Here is a 19389-nt window from a genome sequence, read left to right on the forward strand (position 1 = left end):
AATGGTTGGGTTGATTGGGCACGCACTGGGATGTGTGTTAGGCAGCCCAGCCGTTGGATGCCTCCTTGGGCGATCTCTTCATTGGAGAGGATCCCGATCCGATAATAAATGTATGTTCCCTATTATACTGGGTCAATAATACCCTTGTCCCGTTCCCCCAACATTCTCTGCATGCTATCAGAATGTTTCGATCAAGGAAGAATCTTTTGACCATGATTGAAGGAAAATCGTCCCCTAAGTACTAATTAAAATCTGGGCTAATTAGTAATTTTTCTTGAAATCAATCTTAGGGAAGGAAAACAAAAGCCTAGAATCCAGATATGTCCACACTAACCCTTGTAGTTTTTGTGCTTTACTACTTGGAAACAACATTGGCTTAAAATTAGGGTTCCTCCATAAAAAAGGGGAAGGTAATAGCGCAATTACCATTACGCAACCCAAACATAATGATAATTTATAATGTAATAATACATGGTAATTTACTTGCATCTAAATTTGATGTACAAATAGATAGGGGTGTAAATGGTGGAAAAAGATCTTCTCCAACTCTAACTCCAACTCCTCTCCAATCATCCATCCAACGGTAGAGAGGACTTGGACACGTATCCCTAGGTGTTGACTGGTGTTGGGATGCATGTCTAAATCTTCCCAGTCATTGAATGGTTGGTTGGAAAAGAGTTGGAAGCCCAAGTAATTGAAGAGGATCCGGATCCGTAAATGGCAGGGTCAGGTCAGGTAAGGCCCTTACTTTGTGACCTCCAATATGGGTAAGGAGCTTAGTTAGCAATTTGGATTCAAGATCAATTCCTCATGAGTAAAAATGTAGTTTTAATTCAGTTTTGTGAAGTTTAAGATCCAGTCAAACAGTGGAAAGTAAAACATCTTCTAAAATTAAGAATTCAGAACAAGATTATTTTCTACGAGCTTGATTATGGCACAGCAAGAGACAAGATGTAGGCAAAAGGAAGAGGGTTCTACCAAGGGATCCAAGGAATGTCATCAAATGGGCTTTAACTTAGTAGAAACGTGGTCTTTATTGGATCGGTTTGTTCGATATTACCCTAAAGAAGAGAATGTGGCGTGGCTGAAACTTGTGCCCAAACACTGAGAAATGATCATCCTTCCCCCATGAAATGAAAAATCTCATCCCTATGATCCTATTGGATGCTTCGATGCACTCTTATTGGTTCCGTGCTGTTGCAAGGGGCATGCATCCTGGTAATGATTACCCATGCCAAAAATATTTTAATCATATTATTCATCTATAATGCCTGTAAATATTTAGGGGCAACCGGTTGGGCTTGGTCGGGCCTAATTGGGCTTCACCATTTTTCCCCTTGCACCATGACCGCCCAAATAGGTAGTCGAGCCTGCATATGTCAGGCATGGTCCCATTTATAAACAGTCTATCATCGATAATTCGAGCTACCAATAATCGAGCTAAACGGGCCTTAGATGGGCTTTAAAAGGGCTAGTAAGCCATTTTTATCTCTCAACGATATCTAAAATCTAAATGGGCTTTAAATGTTTCGGGCTGAGTAAAGGGACTCTAAACAGGCTTTAAACGTGTTAAGTTGAGTCGGGTTCTTAATCGGTTGGTCCACGTGGGTTGCAGGGTCTTAAATAGGCCCGAGATTCCATCCGGTCCACCCGATGGGTGGGCCGTCCGGCCATGGGTTTGTCGTTTCAAATCCTATAATGGTTTGTTGTGTTGTGTTACCCTTCTCTTCATTCCTTTGTGCTTCGAATTCCGATTTCCAAGGGCTTTTTTCCCATTAAACTTCGCTTTGTTATTCAATTTGCACTCCGAAGGAGTCTTCTGGATTCTCCAGAGACGCAAGCGACTGAAGAGAGTTGGAACTTGGAACTCGGAATCAGAAACTCTTTATATGGCAGAGAAGTTGGCACCAGAGAAGCGTCACAGCTTCATCCATGGAGGTCAGTCAGTTTTCTCTCTCTCTCTCTCTCTTGTCATCCATCGTTCCGTACATAAACAATTACCTGGGCAGTTTATTTTATCAAGATTATTTCTTTTCTGATCCGAACCAACTGGATATTATTCGATTCTAGGGTTTCAACTTTCAATCTATTGATTCCTCCTTTTAGATTTTTGTTTATGGAGCGTCTAAAGTTCTCTACTTGTATTTGCTTCATTTCTGGGTTTCCTTATCCATAGTTGTGTAATTCAGGTCAGAAGGTCTTTGAATGGGATCAAACGCTTGAGGAGGTGAACATGTATGTCACTCTACCGCCCAATGTTCCTACAAAGCTATTCTACTGTAAGATACAGTCCCAGCATGTTGAAGTTGGTATCAAAGGAAACCCACCTTATCTTAACGTCAGTAGTAAAAATCATCTCTGATAGTTATTTATTTATGTCTCATAGAGAACTTTGGGGTAATTTTTTCTGCATTTTTTGGTTTTTTCAGCATGACCTCACCTGCCCTGTGAAGACTGATTCGTCATTCTGGACTCTGGGTATTTGTTTCTTTTCACTTTCTCTGCTTAGAAAAGCATGCCCATAATGTGATTCAATTATCAGACATTTGATGCATTATTAAGTTTTATATATTCCCTTTGTATCAACTGTTGTTGTTCTCACTTTTATTGTTTGATGAGAATCATGTGATCAGAGGATGGTACAATGCACTTAACTCTGCAGAAGAGAGATAAAGGGCAGACATGGTCTTCTCCTATATTGGGTCAGGGCCAGCTTGATCCTTATGCAGCTGATCTTGAACAGAAGCGCCTTATGCTCCAGAGATTCCAAGAAGAGGTTGCCCCACTACTATTTACTGTAATTAGCATTTTGGTTGTTGCTGTTACTTTTGCTTATTTATTCTTCATCAGTGTTTCCTCACCCCCAGATACTTAAAAATGCTCAGATATTGCAACATGGATGATATGCTGCCGATGTCGGTCTTGAGTGTGCACCTTAGGAATACAGTTACTTTAATGTCCTATAGTATTATTGGTGTATCTGAGAAACTTGATTTATCTTAGAAATGCCATTGAATTTTTTGCACAAGGAAAATTCTAGGTAAAAAACAACTCAAAAAGCTTAAAAGTAATTTTGAAGCATGGTATCAAGATATTAGATTAAACATCCATATTTCTGGTATTTGTGTTTGTACTGGATTTTGTTTCTCAGTATCTTAACCTCCATCTGTGTTTCTTTCCAAGCATTCTAGTTTGGTTATCTCCAAACATTTTCCTCCCAAAACCTTGAAGGTTGTTTTAAAGTAGATTCAACAATAATGAAACATGATACACCTAAAACACTTCCAATATGGGTACTGATGTAGGATAGGTTGAAAATGAATATTTATTACATTTCCACCAAGCCAGGGTGATGCTTTGCAAATAGACGTTTTATGGGAATTGAAAGAGTGATCCTTTCTTTGTGACAGTTTGGTGTTTTGGGTCTCTATTTTTGTAGCTGAAGGTTTGAAGTCTGATGGGATGAAGTGGAGGCAATCATTGAATGGTTTATTCTTCTCTTAATGGGAGACGGTTTCTGTTTTCTTGGGTTAGAAAGGAGGCATTATTTAGCGTAGGAAGGCCAACCGAGCGAAGCTCGTTCTATTTTTTGGCTGTGCCGTGAAGTGAAATTGTATCTTATGTTAGTTAGAGAGGTTGGCGAACTACTACTATCTATAGAGTCCCCATCTATGTCCAATCCCAGCGAGAATAGAAGCAAGTCACTTCCGGTTGGCTTGTAGTCATAGTCTTTTAGCACTAAGTAGTCGTCGGCCTTCCTACACGTACGCACCCTCCAGAATGCCTCCTTGGTTCGGGACGAAGCCAAGCCAATACATATAATAGGCGAAGGATACACTCCCAATTTCATAGTGCCTGGGGAACACAAGTTTGATCGAGGATTGGAGAGGAGAGGTGGAAGAAAAGGCTCGGGATGGATTGTTGAGTCTTTGTGCGAGCCGTATGCGGTGAGAGTCGCACGTATAGTAACGAGGGGGGGGGTTCAAGTCTATACGTGTAGTGTGGTGGTTGGGCCTACCCACCATGTTATAATTATAATTTCAGTTCTATTGCGAACCCAATTACAGTGTACCTCCTCAAAGGGGCATCTCTTGTCTGAAACACATTAGGCAACTGATAGCTGAAGTATTTCTTTACAATGGGTTGATAGTGCCTTTATGTTTGGATTCTGAAGTGCAGGAAATTAGGCAGGTTGAACCCGAGATTCACTCCGGTTCGAATCCATTTAATACGGCTCTGGATCATGATTTTAGGTCTGATTCCATAATCAGATCTGGATTTGGATCATATTTTAGAGCCGATCGATAATCGGTTCAAGTTACACAAATCATGTCCTATACTAGGATTGGAGCCTGTTTTTGATAAGATCATCATAGTGGAATGAGATGCATTCTATGATAAGATTGGGATGTTATTAACAAAGATTACAGACTTGCAAACTTTCTTTGGTGAAAATTTGACTTATGAAAAGTAGTGCTATTTCATATATAATATTCAGAATTCTACGTTTAGTTTGTGCATTGCAGCATTGGTAACACTATTTGGTGCATAGGCTTTTTATTGTGTATTTTTTCTATCACAAAGCATCAGGATACTTGAATTCATAAAAGAAATTAACAGCATGCAAGGTGAAGCTCTTATGAAGTTATTCCTAGTAAAAGTGCCCTCCTATATGGAGAATACACATTCTAGTTGACCGAGCCTAATTCTAATTGTTTCGCTCCAAAGCAAAGATATTCATGGGGCCGATTCGTCCTATTCAGATATTCACGACCAAGAGGTACTGGATTCTCTTTCGGATAGGCCCTGAAAGGAGAAGGAAGGCTGGAATGCCAATAGACGTCTATTATTGAATTCACCTGACCCGCCTTTTTGGGAACACCCAGTGCCAAAGTCATTGAATGGATAAGCGACTACATTGTTTATCAAGACACAACATGTCGTAGATATATACACAAAATTAGGGTGTCTAAAGTAAAAGAAGCTTTAAAAAGATGAAAGTAGGCAAGGCATCGGGTCTAGACGGGGTTCCAGTAGAGAAGTGTGGAAGGGCTTAGGAATCTGTGGTTTATCTTGGCTAGCCAAGCTGTTTAATTAGATTAGGAGCACAAAGAAAATGTCAGATGAATGGAGAAGTATTGTGGTCCCGATTTACAACAAATAAAGGTGATATTCAGAGCTGCAATAACTATAGAGGCATAAAACTAATGAGTCATATGGTGAAGTTATGGGAGGGGGTTATCGAAACCTACTTGAGAAAGGAAACTATGATTTTGGAGAACCAATTTGGTTTTATGCCGGAAAGATCCACAATGGAAGCTATTTTCTTACATAGGAGACTCATGGAAAGATTTAGAGATTGCAAGCAAGGTACTAAAACTCGGAACTCGGTGGAATCTCGGTCCCTGGAAAAACAAAGTCGAGTCAAGATCTCGATCCGCCGAGTTGGTACATTTTTTTTTCCGACTCGAAGCCTCAACTCGGTGGGTTTTAGACCTAGTTTGGGTCTGAAACTTGGTATTCAGCCTATTTTAGGCCATTTAAACACAATGGCACTATCAAATTTCTCAAAAACAAAGTCCAAATATGAGTTTCACTTCGGACCTTAAGTTGGTAGATCGTCCAAAGTTGTGTAACATATCTTAAAATGACATGAATCTACTAAGGATTGAACAATTTTTTTTTGAAAAAAATAGATTTGGGGAAAAATATTTTACCTTTGAAAAATCCTTCAAATTTGTAATGAATCTTGAAGATGTGTAGTTGAATCTTCAAATGTGCAGCTGAATCACCTCTCCTGAAGTTCAAGTCTTGAAATCCATCCAAAAAATGAAAAAAGAGTAGTTTTAGTAAGAAGAGAGCTTATTTGGGGTTTTTGGACAGAACTCGCCGAGATATGGTGATAAATGGGCAAAAATATGGGTCAAACCGAGATATCGACCCGAGACGAGATATCGGCAAGATATTGTAATTTTGGATATCGCCTCCCATCTTGACTCGGGTTCTCAAAAAATCGAGAAACTCGGTGAGATCTCGCCGAGTCGAGACGAGTTTTAGAACTATGATTGCAAGAAGGATCTCCATATGGTCTTTATTAACCTAGAAAAAGCTTATGACAGAGTCCCTAGAGAGTATGGTGACTAGTGTAAGAACTATGAGGGGGTCAAGGTAGTGAATTCCCAATTACAATTGGATTACATCAAGAATCAACTTTAAGCCCTTATTTGTTTGCACTTATCATGGATGATTTAACTAGAGACATCCAAGATGAGGATCCTTGGTGTATGCTTTTTGATGATGATATTGTTTGGTAAATGAGACAAAAAAAAAAAAAAGAGATTAACGCCAAGTTGGAGTCATGGAGATCAACCTTGGAATCAAAAGGTTATAAGATAAGTAGAACGAAGACGGAGTATACGATGTGTAACTTTAGTTACACTTGGATGGTTAATGAGGTGGTGAATATTGATGAGAGGGAGATTCCTCAAATTGATTATTTTACGTATCTAGGCTCAATCGTAAATAAAGAAGGTGATATAGAAGATGTTGCTCAAAGAATTAAAATATGATGGATGAAGTGGAGTTGTGCGGCCAGAGTGCTTTGTGATCGGCGTATTCCTTTAAAACTTAAAGGAAAATTTTATAAGGCTGTCATACGACTAACTGTGATGTATGGTGTGGAATGTTGGGCAGTTAAGAACTGTCATATAGATAAACTAAGTGTGGGAAAGATGAAGATCTTGATATGGACGTGTGGTAAAACTAAGAGGGATGGTAAGGAATGAACATATTAGGGATGAGTTGGGAGTAGCTCTAATACATGATAAGCTACGAAAAAGTTGTTTGAGGTGGTATGGCCATGTTCAACGGAGGCCTTGGGACATAGTTCTAAAACTCGTCTTGACTCGGCGAGATCTCGCCGAGTTTCTCGGTTTTTTTAGAACTCGAGTCGAGATAGGAGGCGATATTCAAAATTACAATATCTAGCCGAGACATCGGCTATCTCGGCGAGATATCTCATCTCGGATTGATATCTCGGTCTCGTCTCGGGTTGATGTCTCGGTTTGACCCACAATTTTCCCCATCTACCACTTTTATAACCCACCTAACTCGACAGAACTCGCCATATCTCGGTGAGTTCTGTCCAAAACCCCTAAATAAGCTCTCTTCTTCAAAAAACTACTCTCTTTCTTTATTTTTTGGATGGATTTCAAGACTTGAACTTCGGGAGAGGTGATTTAGCTGCACATTTGAAGATTCAACTACACATCTTCATCATCACAAATTTGAAGGATTTTTCAATGGTAAACTATTTTTTCCCAAATCTCAATCCTTGGTAGATTCATGTCATTTTAAGATATGTTACACAACTTTGGACAATCTATCAACTTAGGGTCCGAAGTGAAACTCATATTTGGACTTTGTTTTTGGGAAATCTGATAGTGCCATTGTGTTTAAATGGCCTAAAATAGGTTGAATACCAAGTTTCAGACCCAAACTAGGTCTAAAACCCACCGAGTTGAGGCTTTGAATTGAAAAAAAAAATGCACCAACTCGGCGACGACTTGGCTCGGTTTTTCCAAGGACCGAGATCCCACCGAGTTCCGAGTTTTAGTACCTTGCCTTGGGATGCTCCAGTACGAGGAGAGATTTGATTCAGATTGAAGGAAATAAAAGACCAGGGGTAGGCCTAAAATAACCCTAGGAAAAGTGGTGAGGAAAGACATGCATAGCTTAAGCCTCGTATCATGTATGACTTCGAATAGAGCTGATTGGAGAGCAAGGATCCATGCAGCCGACCCCATTTAGTTGGGATAAGGCTATGTTGTTACTGTTGTTGTTGCAAGGTGAAGCTCTTATCTTCGACAGTTCATTTTCACAGTGAGACAATGCAACAAGATGGCTGATGCATGTAATTGGTGTTCCGCATTTGCACAAAATTGTGTTTTGAGGAGTTCGATTACTATTTTTTTTTTTTTATAATAAGTTCGATTACTAGTCATGATCCATATTTCAGCCATGTTTGAGAGGATTAGAAAATCCAGAAGCTAGTATTGCTAAGTTTTTCTGTTCATAATGATTACTTTTTCAAAGCTATTCAATTTGAATACTAAAGGGTCATTTTTCGAGAAAATTATCTGGTGGCTACATGGATGTGAAATTGGTGATGGCCTTTTTTTCCCCTCCTCCCCCTTTTTGATAAGTGATTTTTTAATCGTTTTGGAGAGGATGAAAAGAAGGGAAATGATAGATAATTTTGGCTGAATATATATTAGAAAATTGATAGATGGGTAAAGAGGCATAGAGCCTGCCAACTTACAAAGGATCAGTCAAAGAATACAGTTTTATACACCATTTGCCTATTTCACTAGGATTCATCTAAGCATGGACTTTGTTTTGAGTCTCCCATAGACAGCTTGTGGCCTTGATTCTATTTATGTTGTGGGGTTTGAATTCGAGTACATGCATTCATTCTTCTTTTATGTTGATCATGATGAAGTTTATCAGACATTTTTATGTATTTCTAAAGGGTGGGACTGTGGTGTGACTGTGTGAGCCAGACATGCAATATTTCAGCATGTCATCCACAAACTTGTGACCAAGTGGTCACGGGTTCGAGTCTCTAGAAACAGCCTCTCCGCGAAACGGGGGTAAGTCTGCGTGCATTATGACCCTCCCCAGACCCCGCAGTGGCGGGAGCCTCGTGCACTGGGTACGCCCTTTATGTCATCCACGAACTAATGCCCAAAGATGGTCAATTGAAGTCTTGCTATTACATTTTGGTACATGGAAGATTTTATGAAAACATGGAATACGGTGCTAGCACAAGCTAAATCTTTTTATAATAATTCAATCAATCATATCCTTGAGAAGACATGGTTAAAAGCAGTGTTTGGTCCATTGGTTTGCTTTAGTCTTGTTTCGTACGTGTGGATGAAGATGTTGAACCTTGTAAGGAAGAAATCAAGGTGTCTTGATTACTTTCTCTGGAAGTTGCTTGGGAACTTAGAAGGGAGGAGTGAGGGAAGAAGTTTCCCTCAATGTTTCTCGCATTCCTCTCAACATGGAAAAAGTTTGTACATAAGGAGACATGGAACACTTTGTTTATGTCCTTCTGTGCCCTATTCCATCCGGGGGATGATTCATTTTGTTTATGTTTCTAGCATTCCTCTCAACATGGAAAAAGTTTGTACATAAGGAGACATGGAACACTTTGTTTATGTCCTTCTGTGCCCTATTCCATCCAGGGGATGATTCATTTTGTTTATGTTCGTCTCCCAGTTGTTTATGTCCTTCTATGCCCTATTCCATCCAGTGGATGATTCATTTTGTTTATGTTCGTCTCCCACAATCCTGGAACTCTTTGTTTCTTCATAAGTTACATTTGTCCTTGTTCTGCCCCTAACGTCGTGCTAACTGAGTTATCTGTTTGCAGAACCCAGGTTTTGACTTCTCTCAGGCGCAGTTTACTGGAAATTGCCCTGATCCACGGACATTCATGGGTGGAATCCACACCGATTGAAATTATATGCTGCCTGCTGCAACAATCCTTATTAGTTAATTGTGATCTTAACCATATGTTGTTGAATACATTACATTCTGTTTTCTTAATTTCCCTGTTCTACGTGCTTATTAACCAGTCATGTATGTAATCCCTGTACAATGTGTGATTGAATGTAAATCTTTGTGACCGTGTGTTTGATCCAAGTTGACCATATACTCTAATTCATTTGGTCTAATTGCCTATACAATTCAGGTCTTGTTTGGCTAATGCATCTCAAAATTACCATGTGAAAATTGTTTGTTGAAAATAGTAATTGAATACAGAGGAGTTGAAAATTCAGGTACATGTTAGGTGTTTTTGTTAAAGGGTAAGAGAACGCTACCTGGGCGCATGCGATACACTGTCCTTCCGTCCAGTCACAGGAGCATGTGAAATGATCACAGTGCCCTTGGAAATTTCTCCGCCTGGGGAAGGGGGGCGGGGCATATAGTCAAGCCCAACCAAGCAACACATCAAGTATTTGAGCCATTGTGATCTGTGTTGAAAACATTGTGATGGATGACTTCGATGAACAGTTATAAAAGTGAGAAAGGGCGGCTCGTGTGGATGCAAGGTCAACTGCAACACTGATCCTAGTGGAAATGTGTTGGGTAGTTGGTAATATAAGTCGGCTTTGACGACAAGTGAGATTCACACCCGGGGCAGTTCATTTTTAACACCTCTATATAAAAGGAAGGAAGAAAGAGACTTTAGAAACCGGGCAAGAGATTTCTACTTGGTTCCATGATCTTTACACAAGTGTCTGGGTCAATGGGTGAGCACGCCTAGGTATTTGCCCAGGGGGTAGAGGTGTCATCTTACGGTGCCCTGTAAGAGGTATAAGAAACATCACCGAATAGAGATCTTTTTCCCTTGGAAATAATACAAACTCTTCTCTTGTTTAGAGATAGTAAAGACTCTTGCTCTCTCTTATTCCTGTGATGAGGAATTAAAATGTGCACTCTATTGATTCAATTTGCAACTATTAGTCGCAAAACTATAGTTGAAGTTCGAAAGCCTATACATATCGAAGTCTCTCTCCAGGAGGCTAACCTGAAACAAAGTTTCTACACCATTTGGAAGGAAGAAGGAAGGTACGCCATTAAGGAATATATTGATGAATTCAATAAAATCATTATGGAAGGTATGCTATTAAGGAATATATGGACGGTTGGATGCGACAGTGGCCAGATGTTGATATCTCCACCTAGCACTGCCACACTTTAAGGAATTGAAGAAGATAATTTTCCCGGGATCTAATCAAGATTGTCAGAAGGCTGTCACAGACTAGCGTCTGTAGCACTTGAGGGCTGTGTGGAGAAGACTAATTAGACATTTTGTATGGGTGGTTTCTTGAATGTCTCATTTTGAAAAATTCTGAATTTTCCAACATGATGGGTGGTGGAGATTTGTTCAGGTGACTTGTCACTCGGGCACAATAGTCAAGTTCAGCCTTGATTCATCCGCACAAACCATTGAAAGCAGCTCACAAACATTGAGATGCAAAGTCAATAGCAGCATAGAATGTGGGGAAAACATTTGCGGCAGTAGTGTCAAAGTCAGCTTTGAAAGCAAGTGGGATTCACATATGGGAACCACATACTATTATTAATGGTTACTATTCACTCTTTGATACACCAATATATAAGAGAGAGAGAGAGAGAGAGAGAGAGAGAGAGAGAGTACATACTCTTCTCTTGTTAGTTGTTCCTTGGAGACAATTTGTGGAGAGGATGAGTGTATTCGTTTAGGTGTATCTGAGTTGCAGGAATTTAGTGAATGAGTTATCATCATTTGTATAATTTATACAATTCATACTCTGTAGTGAATTCAAAGCTGCAATAACTATAGAGATATAAAACTAATGAATCATTCTATGAAATTATAGGAGATGATTATTAAAGGCTATCTGAGACAAGAAACTACTACTACGGAGAACCAATTTGATTTCATGCTAGGAAGATCCATGACAGAAGCTATTACTTAGGATACTCAAGGAAATATTTAGAGATTGCAAGAGGGATCTCCATATGGTATTTATTGACTAGAAAAAACTTGTGACAGTCACTATAGAGTTAATATAGCAAGTACCAGAGAAGAAAATTGTTTCAAGTAAATATGTGGACATAATTAAAGATATGTATGATGATGCGGTGACAAGTGTAAGAACTGTAGGAGGCCAAGATAGTGTATATTCCTAATTAAAATTGGGTTACATCAAGGATCAACTTTAAGCTCTTATTTGTTGACGCTTATTATGTTAATTGATGATTAACTCTAAGTTGGAGTTATGAAGATCAACCTTGGAATCAAAAAGTTTTAAGATAAGTAGAACAAAGATGAAGTATGTGTAACTTTAGTTACACTAGGACGGATAAATGAAGTGGTGAAAATTGATGACAGAGAGATTCCGCAAAATGATTATTTTAGGTATTTGGAGGATTATGTTCCATAGAGAATTAAAATAAGATGGATGAAGTAGAGAGGTGCGTCCGAAGTGTTGTGCATTCTTTTAAAATTTAAAAGAAATCTTTATGAGACAGTCATACGGTGATAAATGAGGTGGTGAAAATTGATGACCAGCTATGATGTATGGTGCGGAATATTGGACAGTTAAGAAACATCATATAAATAAACTCAATGTAGTGGAGATAATGAGTGGCAAAACTAGGATGGAGAAAATAGGAAATGATCATATTAGAGTTGATTTGAGGTGGCATGGCCATGGTCAATGGAGACCTTTGGATGCTCTAGTACGGAGGAGTGATTTGATTTACATTGATAGAGTTAAAAGAGCTAGGGATCTCAAGTGACCTTAGGTGAAATGGTGAGGAAAGACATGTATATCTTAGGTCTTGTACCGAGTATGACCTTGAATAGGCAAAGATCCATGTAGCCAACCTCATTTAGTTGGGATAAGGCTGAGTTGTTTAAAAAGTTGTACATTCTATAATGAATTCTTTATCTTATTTTTGTATGTATCTTCTATTCGCGTCTTTTACCATCATTTTCTCTTGATCTCTTAACTCTTAATTATCGAACTCACCACAACACCTTCCATGATTTTGGCCTCATCTGGGCAAACATGAAACTATCTTTACACTTATATGGTTAATGTCTGGAGCTGTTTTGATCACCATTTGGATGCAAGAGGATGTTAATTCCATCACATTGGTTCAATTTAAACCTCGGCTAAAGTTAGTTGATTGGCAAGGATGATCAGGTGAAGGAACACTTCTATTAGCTTTCAGACCAATTGCTTTGCATTTTTGGTATGAAACTATACATATCTAATGTACAAATAGAGATTGCTCAACACTATAATACACTCAACCTGGTATATGTAATATAAGCATTTCTGGGTGGTGGCCGGACTCTTTGTCTCTTGTATCTACCATCCAGTTCCTTCAAGTCTTGATTTCCATTAAAATAAAAACCTGCACAAGTATCGTAAGATAAAAATGAGTAAGATACAAATCGTCCAAGAATGCAAAATCAACCTAGAATGCATTCCAAGAATGCATACCAAACACAGCCTAAATTACAGAAAGTAATACTCAAGTAGGTACCTGAAAGACAATGGTGAGGGATGGATGTGAAGCTAGGGAAACAATACCTTCCCTAACCCAACCCCCATCCGCAGCTTTACTTCACTTTCCTCTTGTCGGAGCTTTTGGTACACTGGGAATCCATTCTTGCATACCTGTGAGAGTGGCCACAAATTGTGATGATTCAAGAATCCAATTTTAATTCACAATTCTACCAATTCTCATATATTTTCAGAATTTCAATTCTAGCTTCAATAATTCTCATAATTGTGTTTGAAAGAACTACTTGTGTCTCAAATTCTTCTCCTTTTCCCTCTATTTTCTCTTGTTCCTTATGTTTACTCGTGATTCGTGCTGTTCATTGTGTCACATGGTGTTGTGAATTCTAGGAACAACCCCTACTTTAAAATGTGGGCATTTTTATTTATTTTCTATTCTAGAACTCTTAGTTTGAACTTTGAACCATAAACGTCACGGACTGCGTCACACTGGAAACTTTTTTGTGTGTTTTTTGTCAAAGAGAGAATTTTATTAAAGACAACCAGCTTAGGAGCAACTCCTGCCAAGTCAAACTGAAATTGTTATTGAAAATAATAATTTCTATTGATGGCTATAATTTTTTTTTGTATTGGTGAGTCTTTCCTAACTTTGTACAGCTATTAATGGATTAGATATGGTGCAGGTGCACCAGTGCTATAAAAGTCCATAACCATTAAAAATGTACATTTTGGTCCAAAAAATAAAAAAAAGGGAGTAGGTTTCCTATGATGTCAATGTTGAAGAATGTTCCACGCCACACTAATGGTGACACGGAGAAATATGATAAAAAGCAAGAAAAAAAGAACTTTGTCCGGGAGTGTTGTGGCTTACGCTAGCACTCCCATGAGTCTATCTCTCTCCATCCCATATGAAAAGACACCTTAGCCCCCTTGTTTTGAGGAGAAATAGACACATGGGAGTGTTTCGTAGGCCATACTCCCAGATAGAAAACTACTTCCCCCTTTTTGTTTTTTTGTTTTTTGGGAAGGAGAGTGGGTGGGTGAACTCAATCCAACCATGCATGCTTTATCCCAAACTGAGTGGGTTCTCACCATGTCATTTTCACTATAGTTGTTTTATTTAACTCCTCTAATTTACGCTTTCCCATTTTTATATAAGCATTGATGTCACCATTATCCATGCCACACTACCTCAAACAACTTTTTTTTTTCTCTATTTATCAACTCCATTGAAAACAATCTTCACCAAATTCATTAAAGGACCCAATTTCTCTTCATTAATTCATGGGTTCTAGTGGTTGGATGAGACTTTGGAATCATGCCAAAGAAATTTCAAGTTTCATACAATAAAGAGCAGAGAGAATAATAACACCTCAATGACTAGATTTTCTTCACTCGCATTAAAGAAAAACTTTCACCTTCATGAAATATTAGTTGAAAACAATTTTTTTTTTTTAAAAGGTGAAAACTTGGGAAGGGGGGGAGGTGGGGTGATCGATGAAGTCAAGTTTTGATCTCGTGCTTTCATTTACTAATTATTATAAATCTCAATATCCTCATCTCAACTACACTTGCAAAAAGAAAGCTCCAACAATCTAATAACATGCATTTACTCTCTTAATTAGATAAGTTTGGTACGAATCTTTATGGGTTACGGATGGATTGGTATAGAAAAGAGAATAAGAAACGAAAATATAAAAGACCTAGCCAAGGGAGCATGCAATTGACAATAATAGGGAAGATGGGCCTTTCTCAAATCACCCATCTGCAACTAACACGAAAGGTACTCTCTTTATATCGTCTCCCAAAAAAACAAAAAAAACACCCATGATGAAGAGAGAATTTCTCAAATCACAGTATCTCATATTTGGATTAGACAAAAACTGAATAATGAAACTCATTATCAAGAGTCCAATCACAGGATCATATCACCTTGAATGCAATTTTTTCTTTGGCGACAAAAAACTTTCTCCAGATGCATATATTTACTTAATTCATATCTAATTCCACTTTTGGGACTTTTTGTATCAGCATTAGATATAAATAGGAACAAGACAGAGACCTATTCATCTCTTATCTGACCTTGTGCAAAAGATGACTCATTAGTCATTGAATGCACGTAAGATTATTCCCACCCACTAACTAAACGTGTCATTGGCCAATTAGCCAATGCCACCTCAGCACTTTATTATTGATTTGAAATAGTGGGACCCAAGACTCATCTTCTGGGCCCCACAGGGAGTGGTGGAAAAGTTGGGAATCCACGTTTCCAGTAGACTCAAAAGAGAGAGAAATGAGAACTTTGTCTCTCGTTCCACAGACAACCTTCACGTTGGCACGTGTTAGAGAGTGAAAATGGCCCTCGCCGACGGGAGGGGTTAGCTGTGCATAATGTGGGTCCCAACTTATTACAAGCCGCAAATACAGTTAATCTGACGGTTAAAAACCCCTGGCCGACATACACATTATTTAATTTTATCTTTCGGTGGATACCACCATTTCTAACGATTGCGATTACAACATTGTTACGCAATGACACGCAATGTGATCACAATCTTTTCCTCTGTCTGCATGGATTTATAGTTTCCGCCATTGACAAGTGTTAATCGAAATATCATTTTTCATTAAAAAATACCTCATTTATGTCATGTGACTAATGGGATTGGATTTATGTTATGTATGGTATAAAATAGAATAACGCGTTTCATTAGTTCTAGAGTTTTTTGACCTAACATTAGCTATGAGAGTCAGGTACTATGTCACAGATTTGAGTTACAAAAATAGGCTATCTTTAAGAGGGTTATTTGTTACTGGGCAGAAATCCTGGGGTAGAGTAGAGACGCTTCAAAAATGGTATCTAACTATTCATTTGTATTGGTCGATCTGTATTTGTCAAGTATAGGTAACTGTCGATATCAATTCCTAAAATTGTGTGTCTCGATGCTTAAACCAAGGTTCTAAATTTTGATTTTGAGACTAGTTTCAATGTTAGCAATCCTAACATTGGATTTCAAACCTAGGTTTTGTTTCGGCCAAACCCGAAAACCAAGACAACTAAAAGATATCGGTTCCTTCTATTGACGAAATCATTCCACACAACATGATTAGTGTGATATGGGAAATTCCTCCTTTGAGGTGGGAACCCTCCTAACTAATTCATCCTAAATCTCTCTTCCCAAGGGGTTAAACAAGATGAGAGAGAGTTCTCTAAGCAAGGGGAATGCATCAATTAGATGCATACAAATGATATCATAAATTGAAAGGTGGGGAGGTCATTTTATGTGAGGAGTAGAGAGATAGAGAGATAGAGATAGACACAGAACTGCTAACATAGCCTACACCAGCAGCTCAAAGAAACTTTTCCCCAAAGAGAGTTTTTCTTCACCCACCAACTATATATGGTAATTACACTCCTAGTAGTTCCATCTAATAACCAAAAGTGAAGTGCTGGGTATCTCTTCACCGTGTGTAAAGTATTAAAAGTACGACAAGCGCGTAAAGATTGAGTATATCTCACTTTCATATAAAAGTCCAAAAATGTCCCTAGGGAGAGAGAAGTAAATAAATGAATAACTTACCGCTTCAATGTCAATTTTGTAAACAAGCATTTTTCGTCTTTCTCTGCAACTGGTTCTGTAAGCGACGACTGTGTGACAGAGCCCTAAAGCCAGAGAACAAATGAACAGCGCCATTTCCATTACTCTGTGATAACCTTCTCCATCACTGCTGCTTGAATCATCGAAAACGTAAGAAGCTTTAAACGAAACAAAAACCAGAGACATCAACGAAGATAGAGCTGTAACCCCCAAGTATGGTCCCCGAGAAAGTCTCGGTCCATCACAGAAATAATAAGAACCTGCAACAATCAAACACAAATCTTATCAATTTCATGTTTTGGTATAAAATTTAACTAATTTAGAAGCAGAATTTGTGTTGGGTATACTTTAATTCTTACATATGATTACAGCTGATCTGGCGATGGAGATGAGAGGTATATCGATTAGGGATGATCGGAAATCATAATTTCTAAGATGAGAAGAAAGAGTCCCAAATGAAAGAGGGAGTGAAGTGGAAAGAATTGCAGAAGGAAGAAGCGCATCTGCTATGACAAGAACGACAGGAGCAGAGAAGATGATAAGAGAAATCAACATAGTTACCAAGACGAATAGGGTTTTCAACCCTCTCAAAAGCCTTCTCGATTTCTCATCTTTACTTAAACCCATTTCTGCTATCAATCTGCTTCCTTTCTCTCTCTTTATCATTCTTTAACTCAGAAATTGCAGAGTTGCTGAACGGATAGGAGTGATTGGAGACTCTGAGTCTTTCAGCTATATTGATTGTAAAAAGTACCAATACTCGATGGAGACACGGAGGGCACACGTAGATTGCTGATCAAAATGAAAGCTTTCGATTTGCTCCCTTTACAACTCAACAAAAGTAATTACAACTCAAATTTCCACTTCGATCAGATGCTGGAGAAGAATCAATTCATCGAACAGAATCACCGAAAGCACTATTAGATAAAATAGATCACCAACCAGGAAGAGATCGAATAGAGAGAGAGAGAGAGAGAGAGAGCAAACCAAAGATTGGACAATTCCAAAGAATCACAGGAAAGGCGAGAAGCTTTAGCTCCGTTTTAATGGGGGTTTTCGTTTTGTTTCCTTCTCTACCTGCTCATATTCTAATCGGCTTTATCTTTCCGTCTCAATCATTCAAAACCGTCAAAGTTTTTTTTTTTTTTTTTTTTGGTTTAAATAAATAAAATTGAAAATTGAAACCAAATGAGATGACCGTTGTTTCCTTTTGAATGAGAGAAACTAGTTCCCTCCTTCCTCGTCTTACTTACTCGTATTCTTGTTGGTCAAGTTTGCCATTTGCTTCATTTTTTGCCTCGTTGGTCAACGGTTTTTATTTTTGAAATTAATATGAAAGCTCTTAAATTTCCAAAAATGGAATAACTTCAATGGGAAGACAAGGATAAGACTCGGTTCGGAAGTCCCCGCACAAGTTCCTCTTTGCCCTTTGGAGACTTCCCTCCCTACTTGTGACTTTTCCAAGAACCTTTCTATTATTTAAAAAAAAAATTAAAAAGGTATGATCAGGAATTTATCTAGAATCAACCTGAATCCATTCAAATTGGGAAGATGAAGTAAAGATTTCTTAAAATCATTATTTTTTTTAGGAAAAAAGTTCTATGAAAGATAGCAAGTTCCTGTGTCAGCACGGGATCAATGAGAGCTTGTGTGGAAACATCAATAGGAAGGGCATGGTGGTCATGTTGTGCCCTCTATATCCTGATGAAGAAACCATGTTGCCTTTCAAGGTTACTTTTCCCTTTTTTTAACCTTTTTTATTAAATAAAAGGGAGAGGGTTCTCTACCTGAGAGTGTGGCCCTACGATAGTGCAAGAGCTAAACACAACACATAGGAGCATCAATAGGATCGCAAACATGTGGTGTGGTAGTCATTTTGCCTCCTTTTGTGTCTTGGTGTAGATGTCATGTTATCAGGCATAGTTCTTTATATATGCCCTTACACCAGCGTGGAGCAATGAGAGCGAGATTTTAGTTATCTCCATCACCCTCATTTGCCAATGAGGTGCAGTGAGGGGCTGACTGCAAGACACATAGATTATTCCAAATCCAACAGTTGACTGGCTTTCTTCTTTTCTTTTTTTTTTATTTTTTATTTCATTATTCTTTTGATCCAGCTATTGGATTTGGAATAATCCACGTGTCATGCAGCTAGTCCCTCACTACACCTCATTGGCAGATGAGGACACTGGAGATGATTAAAATCCATAAAAGCATGTCTAAGAACATCAACATGGATGGTTTGTTTTTTATATTTCTCAAGAAATATGATGATTATTTTGCACGCTTTTATATCAGAGTGTAGGGACTAGGGAGCATGCTACTAGTGCTTTCCCCCCCCCCCCACCCCAACCCCACCCAAAATATGAATATCGAAGTATCAAAATTACTACCAATTCAGAGATCAGGGATGACGTTTAATTCAATTCCAATTAAACAAACAATTCACACTCAAATCCGATTTGATTTCGAATACTAAAACGGTGACCAGAACAGTAAAGAAGAACATGTGCATATAGCCGGCTATAGCAAATGGGACCCACAATTATAAGCCCCCGCCAGCAGTTAGATCAGCAGAGGATGCCGAACGCCGTCACACGCGACATCTGGCGATTATATTTATTTGTTTGGATTGTGAGTTTTTTGTTTTGGACAACCTGTTTGCATTGTGAGTCAAAGGTAGACGAACCATGTAGAATCGA

The 19389-nt window shown here is 38.5% G+C and overlaps 2 protein-coding genes across 4 annotated transcripts; one reads left to right on the plus strand and one right to left on the minus strand.

Moving 5' to 3' along the window:
- Positions 1-1810: 1810 nt before the first annotated feature.
- LOC122670389 (nudC domain-containing protein 2) lies at positions 1811-9718 on the plus strand. Its single transcript, XM_043867243.1, has 5 exons — positions 1811-1938; positions 2190-2338; positions 2430-2478; positions 2634-2776; positions 9437-9718. Exons 1-5 carry the CDS (start codon positions 1890-1892, stop codon positions 9521-9523), a joined length of 477 nt encoding a protein of 158 aa, XP_043723178.1. The 5' UTR covers positions 1811-1889; the 3' UTR covers positions 9524-9718.
- Positions 9719-12768: 3050 nt separating this feature from the next.
- Positions 12769-17377, minus strand: LOC122670744. Of its 3 annotated transcripts, none has more exons than XM_043867719.1 (5): positions 17047-17377; positions 16670-16947; positions 15148-15153; positions 13114-13247; positions 12769-12981 (listed from the first exon to the last, which is right to left on the minus strand). In XM_043867719.1, the coding sequence occupies exons 1-4, from the start codon at positions 17351-17353 to the stop codon at positions 13146-13148; spliced, it is 693 nt and encodes a 230-aa protein (XP_043723654.1). In that variant the 5' UTR covers positions 17354-17377; the 3' UTR covers positions 12769-12981; positions 13114-13145. The 3 variants fall into 3 exon arrangements, with proteins under 3 accessions (XP_043723654.1, XP_043723655.1, XP_043723656.1); XM_043867720.1 differs by lacking the exon at positions 15148-15153 and adding an exon at positions 16434-16438 and having other exon boundaries at positions 12769-12957; positions 13137-13244; positions 16666-16947; positions 17047-17376; XM_043867721.1 differs by lacking the exon at positions 15148-15153 and having other exon boundaries at positions 17047-17376.
- Positions 17378-19389: the final 2012 nt, after the last annotated feature.

Source organism: Telopea speciosissima, chromosome 8 (genome assembly GCF_018873765.1).
Source record: "Telopea speciosissima isolate NSW1024214 ecotype Mountain lineage chromosome 8, Tspe_v1, whole genome shotgun sequence".
NCBI classification, from domain to species: domain Eukaryota; kingdom Viridiplantae; phylum Streptophyta; class Magnoliopsida; order Proteales; family Proteaceae; genus Telopea; species Telopea speciosissima.

What these genes read in the sequence shown, in the direction of transcription:
- LOC122670389 (XM_043867243.1), top strand. Translation starts at nt 1,890, where the DNA reads ATGGCAGAGAAGTTGGCACCAGAGAAGCGTCACAGCTTCATCCATGGA. An exon ending in TCACAGCTTCATCCATGGAG is followed by an intron (nt 1,939 to 2,189) that starts GTCAGTCAGTTT and finishes TGTGTAATTCAG; the next exon opens with GTCAGAAGGTCTTTGAATGG. An exon ending in GAAACCCACCTTATCTTAAC is followed by an intron (nt 2,339 to 2,429) that starts GTCAGTAGTAAA and finishes TGGTTTTTTCAG; the next exon opens with CATGACCTCACCTGCCCTGT.
- LOC122670744 (XM_043867719.1), bottom strand. Translation starts at nt 17,353, where the DNA reads ATGATAAAGAGAGAGAAAGGAAGCAGATTGATAGCAGAAATGGGTTTA. An exon ending in CAGATCAGCTGTAATCATAT is followed by an intron (nt 16,948 to 17,046) that starts GTAAGAATTAAA and finishes TGATTGTTGCAG; the next exon opens with GTTCTTATTATTTCTGTGAT.